Below are 6,000 nucleotides of genomic sequence, written 5' to 3'. Positions count from 1 at the left end.
CCCATGGAATACTGTCTTAATAGTTGACTTGGTTGAAGGAAAAAGATTGCTTTTCAAATTAAGCTTTCCCTAATGAGTAATATGGAGTGAATAAACTTAATTTGGCTTGATGCCGACAGAATTCCTGTTACAGCTCAGAGATCAACCCTTCAAAAAAGAATTATTTAACCTCTTTGGGGAAGGTCTGTGTCATGTTGGCATAGAGTGTTTGTGGAATTTTGTGCTGCCGAGAGGTTTGCAAACATGTATATACATGCACGCACATACATGCACATGCATACATACATGCACACAGACACATAAGAGAAGTTGCACAAGTGACTAAAACAAACATTTTCAATATTTGAGAAATAAAAAAAAAAAGAAAAGATGTGTAGGCTGGGTGTGGTGGCTCAAACCTGTAATCCCTGCACTCAGAGGAGGTTGGGACAGAAGGACTGCTGTGAGTTCTAGGCCAGCCTAGGCTCCTTAGTGAGTTTCAGTTCAGCAAGGGCTACACCGTGAGAACATGCCTCAAGAACAAAAGCAGGGCCACGGAGCTGGCTCAGTGGTTACGGCACCTGCTGCTCTTACAGAGGACCTGGGCTCCATTCTAGCACCTACAGGACAGCTTACAACTGCCTGTAACTCCAGTTCCTGTCTGACACCCTCTTCTGACTTCTGTGGGCACTCCACATGCATGTGGTATGAGTGTGTACACACACACACACACACACACACACACACACACACACGAAAAACCTCATACACACAGAAAAATAAAGATAAATCTAAAAACAGTAATAATTTTTAAAAAGGGGGGAATGGTTTTCTCCTGTTGACGTGTTTGTTATGTGCCTAAGGCCAGTATCTTGGGGCAGCTCTAGATTTTGGGCTTAGAAGTTTAAATGTAAGTCGCATGTTGAACAGCATGTTTTCCGTTTATTTCTGTGCTCGCCCTTGCAGTACATCAAAGCTCAGTGAACTACCGCTAACTGAGAAGTCTCCCGACAGTCACAGTGTGTGAGAGAAGCAGGCTGTGTGACCCTCTGTGGCAGAAGACACACCGGGCGGGCAGTCTGTCTGCTCTGCTCCTGGACGTGAAGTAACTAGCAGCTGGGCTGGGGTAGGCATGGCCGTGTCCTGCTTCAGTCTGAGTCCATGGCAAACAGTTGGATGTCCTGTGGGTTCCAGTACAGGCCAACTGCCGAGTTGTAGACCAGAGACCAGACGTATGGGATGAAGAACTCCTCAGGCTGCTCTTCCTCCACGTATTTGAATTTCAGTTCTGGAAATTTCTGCAATGAGAACAAGATGACTTTATGTAGGAGCAAAAGCAGTGGTGTGTGTACAGCAAGTCCCTTCCCTCAGTGCTCACAGGCTAGGAATACAGGCCTTTCACAAATTTCGACTGTCAAATGGCTTTTGGGTTGGGAGAATATAACTCTCCTGCTGTGTTGGCCAGGTTTATGTCAGTCTGACATAAGCTAAAGTCATCTGAGAGGAGGGAATCCCAACTGAAAAACTGTCTCCATAAGACCAGGCTATGGCAAGCCTGTAGACCATTTTCCTAATCAGTGATTGACTGGGGAGGGTCCTGCCCATGGGTGGGGCCATCCCTGGGCTAGAGGTCTTGGGTTTTATAAGAAAGCAGGCTGGGCAAGCCACGGGGAGCCAGTCAGTAAGCAGCACCCCTCCATGACTTCTGCATCAACTCCTGCTTCCAGGTTCCTGCTCTGTCTTTTGAGTTCCTGTCCTCAACTGTTGTACGGAAGTGTGCGAGTGAAACAAACCCTGTCCTCCCCAGGTTGCTTTGGTCATGGTGTCTCATTGTAGCAACAGTGACCTGACTAAGATGATGGCTGGCTTGCTGAGGAGGGACCTGAAGGAGGCGGGATGAAAAGAGACAGGTCTCTGCTGGGTGGCAGACACGCTGTACCCTCTCTCCTGCTCAGGGCCAAAGCCCGGCTCCTCTTGAGAGATTCTGTCTTGAGCAGTGGGTTATTTTGGAGGTGAGACTCTTCCCTCAAACATTCTTAACCTTCTTCAGGTTGTATAAAGTTCTCTGAGACATACAGACTTTGGGTGTGGGCAGGTACTTGTGTGAGTGGCTGTGTTACTCCAGCAGTGTGATAAATTGCTAACGATTAAGTGGTATTTATTTATTTATTGAAAATCCTGAACCATGAACTAAAGAGGGAAGTTTGCCATCACTAGAAAGTATCTGGCTCTCTGTCTGGCCTCAGCTTCATCCTACTGGAGACTGAAAGGCTGAAGTCCTTTTTAGGGCTGTGGGAGGCTCAGGGCTGGCTCTGTATATCCCCTCGGGCCTTGGCACATTCTCCATGGCTGTGAGCAGGCAGGTAGTGGCCTGAGGTAGCACTTACATTGTACCACAGCATCAGGACTCAGCTTCTAGCTCTAATGTTATCCCTGACCTCCTAATCTACCTCGGACAGAGGCAACTTCTCGCTGCAGCCCGAGGAGCAGCTGGGGTCTACTAAAAGCCTTTAGCCTTTTCCCCCAGCCAAGGAGGTTCCATGTGGTAATCTCTGTTACAGGCAGCGCTGGGAGAGCAAGGACAAGCCAGGGTGGTAGGATATAGGTGGAAGGCTGAAGCAGAAGCCTGAGAGAGGTGGTAACAAGGCACCTGCTTGCACCCATAGCCACATGTGTGCCCTGTGCTCAGGCTCAGAGGCTGGTGCCTGCTGTAGCTGCATCCCAGAGTACTAGAGGTGTTCAAAGCTCACTGTGTTAGTGAGCTAATCTCCATGCACTGAGCACTAAGCTTGCCCTAGTCTCACAGACAGATAGGAGAGCTCTACCGTCTCCCTGAATGTTATCACAGAGCACATTTGTTTACTCTGGTGTCTGCTGCTTGGTGCCAGGAGGCCTGTGTGGGCTGAGGCCTGGAGTGTAGCAGTTCCTGTTGGCACAGGAAGTACACATTCATGGGAGGATAGACAAACAGCAGTGGGGACAACAATGAACATTTCACCCAAGGAGTGGGAAGGGGGAGATGCTACAGGGCCTGCCGTGGTGGCATGTCCAGATGGAGAGGAAGCATACCCTTAGTGGACAGCGAGTGTGAGTCCCAAGGCAAGGGACTATGTTGATGGGTCTACAAGGCAGCAGGGAGTGTCGGCACTAGTAAGCAGTGTCCAAAGATACAGACTGTGGGTTAACTAAGGTCTTGGGAGTCTTGGAGGATCTGAAGAAGAGTCAGCATAGAGAGAATGCCCTTATCAGTACCCTCCATCCCAGTGTGGGAGACAAGTTTGTGGTTTCCAGTGAGGTGCAAACTTTGGTCTGAAATTAAATGGCGTTCACTGGGAGATTCCACGATTCAGGAAAGGAAGGTTTGGGTACACAAGGTGCACGTAGACACATACACACATGTATACACACACACACACACACAATTCCTACAACGTGTGTGTGCGTGTGTGTGTGTGTGTGTGTGCGCACTCGCGCACGCGTGTGTGTGCGAATGTGTATGAGTCAGAATAATGCAGACTGAAAACACCCATGTGCCAGATCCCCAGGGTTTCAGAATGATCAAAGAGGGACAGAGTCAAACAGAGTTAAATTCTTTTGTGGCTGGGGAAGTTCTGAGTTACATTTTGAAAATTCAGAATGTTCTTAAAGAGGAAGTTCCCTGGCCTTCGAAGTCACTAGCACACACCACAGGCAGTCGTTCTCAGGCTGTGCTACAGTAAAGACAGCTCTCACTGTTTGGCCCCAGAGTGTCTGTCATGTGAGTGTAGACAAGGACCAACCATCGCAGAGGCATCTGTAGCAGTAGGGCACAGCCAGAAGTGGTCCTCACTCTCATGAAACCTTCAAAGATTGCTCCCAGCACAGCCTTGCACCAGAGAGCACAACAGTCTGCCGAGTAACCCCCTAACAGAAGGGTCACCCGGTGTCAGCAGGCTCCGTGCTTGCCTCAAGGACACACACACAGCCTGTTGGGTGGAGTGAGGCCAAGAGCCCCCATCTGACCGACTGGAGTTTAGACGCTCTACTACTGCGGTCAGCTGCAGTTCTCTGAGGCACCACTGAGGATGAGCTCTGGGCAGCACACTGCTCTCCTTAAACGCCCTGCATTTCTGTGTGGCAATGAAGCCATTAAGGAGCATGGGTCTTTGTTGTTAGAATTAAAAAAACTGACGTGGGGTTGGGGATTTAGCTCAGTGGTAGAGCGCTTGCCTAGCAACCGCAAGGCCCTGGGTTCGGTCCCCAGCTCCGAAAAAAAGAAAAAAAAAAAAAAAAACCAAAAAAAAAAAAAAAAAAAAAAAACCCCAAAAAACTGACGTGGTGGCACACACCTTTAATTCCAGCACCGAGGAGGTAGAGGCAGGTAGAAAACTCTGTGGGTTCTAAGGCCAGCCAGGGCTACAAAGAGAGACCCTGTTTAAAAACAAAACAAACCAACCAAATGACTCAAGGGGGTGGGGCTTTTTCTCCACACAGTGCCATGTCAGGGGAGGTTTCTGAGAAGGTCTTGATGGGACAGGAGGCGACCTCGGTGAGCCCATTATCTGTGTCTGAGGAGGCTGGAATTGTCCACACACGACCCACTTCAAGGAAGGCAAGAGCTAACTAAGCTATTGGCTGTCACCAAACGCACCCACCCTCACAGCGCTGGGAAATCCTTGTGACTGTCCTGAAGGGTGTGAGGCAAACAAAGTGCTGAAGTCTGGAGGCTGTGGAAATGAGAAAGAGCGGCCAGCATCCCTGGGTGGTCTGTCATATCAACAGCTACAAACTGGAACCCATCTCACCCTCAACAAAGGTACAAGGTGGGGACTGTGTGTCTCATCCGAAGAAAATGATTCAGCCAGGAACAGCCAAGGCTCCCACGTATCATGTACAGCCTTCACTATCACTGGGCGTCCAGTGCACCCTGGGGATATAACACTATGGCGCTCATGAGGACAAACTGCCAATGGCAGATATGGGTAGTTTTATAATGAAGTTATTACTCAAGTTGAACAATGGTCATTGCAGCAGAAGGTCTCCACGATAACTTAGTAATTATTCCCAGCACTAGAGAGGCAGAGGAAGGAAGATCTCTGTGTATTTCAGACCATCCTGGTCTATATAGTGAGTCCCAGGCCAGCTAGGCTACAAAGGAAAGGTGACTCAACCTACTTCAGCAATTCTGAGACTAAGGCAAGGCCGTTTCTAGCTAAACAGAATTGGTTTCATTAACAGGCATATTAAAATGTGTTTTAGGTACTCGTGTAATCTCTGAAGCAATGAGAAAGACTATTCAGAAGACATCATTTAAACCCTCCCCTCCCCTCCTCTCCCTGCTTCTCCTGACTTCTCTCCTCCTCCCTTCTTTTATAGGTATTTCCCAATGCGTAATAAGCACAGGACTAAAGGCACGGCTGTGGCTACAGAGTGCCCTGACTCAGTTTATGAGGAAGTCTGCCTTTGTTAGTTGTGACTCTGGAAGTCTCATCCCCTACTCGGCCTTGGGCTCTTAGGATACAGTCTAGCACCATTTGCTGAGGTTTTGCATTTAACTGTCTGGATTTCCCAGCTGAGCGCTCAAATGGGGTAAGCCATGTGATGACAGGGAGGCCTTGCAGAATGTCTGACACGGAAGGGGCCATCAGTGAATGCTGGCAGTTGTCACTGACAGTACAATGACAAATAAGAGACCAGGAATACTGGGACGGATGCAAGTCCGTTTCTCCTCTGCTCCTTACTGAGGTGGGCACCTGGCCTCCCTGCATAGAAGCTAGGAAAGAGTGCTGAGCTCCAAACACAGGGTCAGGCCACGGACATTTCTAGGGAACAAAGACTAGTCACTGAGAGGACATGGACTCAGCCTTCCCTCAGAAGCAGGCAGGTGGGAAGAAAGAGTGACCCTGAGGCAGGTTTACAGTTACAGTAATGTGACAGGGGTCGTTCCTACCATGTATGTGAAATGGGGGCCATGACACAGGTACTCATGAGTATGTGACACCTCCAGCAACATTCAAGGTGGAGCTGGGGTGGGAAGGAACA

The 6,000-nt window shown here is 49.0% G+C and overlaps 1 protein-coding gene across 13 annotated transcripts in view; it reads right to left on the bottom strand.

Annotated features, from left to right (window-relative positions):
- Window positions 1–901: 901 nt before the first annotated feature.
- Window positions 902–6,000, bottom strand: part of Dym (dymeclin) — a 296,172-nt gene continuing 291,073 nt past the window's right edge. For all 13 annotated transcript variants that reach the window (XM_063277161.1, XM_063277165.1, XM_063277162.1 and 10 more), the window contains one exon: window positions 902–1,277. In XM_063277161.1, the coding sequence (XP_063133231.1) occupies window positions 1,128–1,277 (150 nt within the window). In that variant the 3' untranslated portion in view covers window positions 902–1,127. The remainder of the gene's footprint in view (window positions 1,278–6,000) is intronic.

Source organism: Rattus norvegicus, chromosome 18 (genome assembly GCF_036323735.1).
Source record: "Rattus norvegicus strain BN/NHsdMcwi chromosome 18, GRCr8, whole genome shotgun sequence".
NCBI lineage: Eukaryota > Metazoa > Chordata > Mammalia > Rodentia > Muridae > Rattus > Rattus norvegicus.
This window is presented reverse-complemented; position numbering and strand designations above follow the sequence as displayed.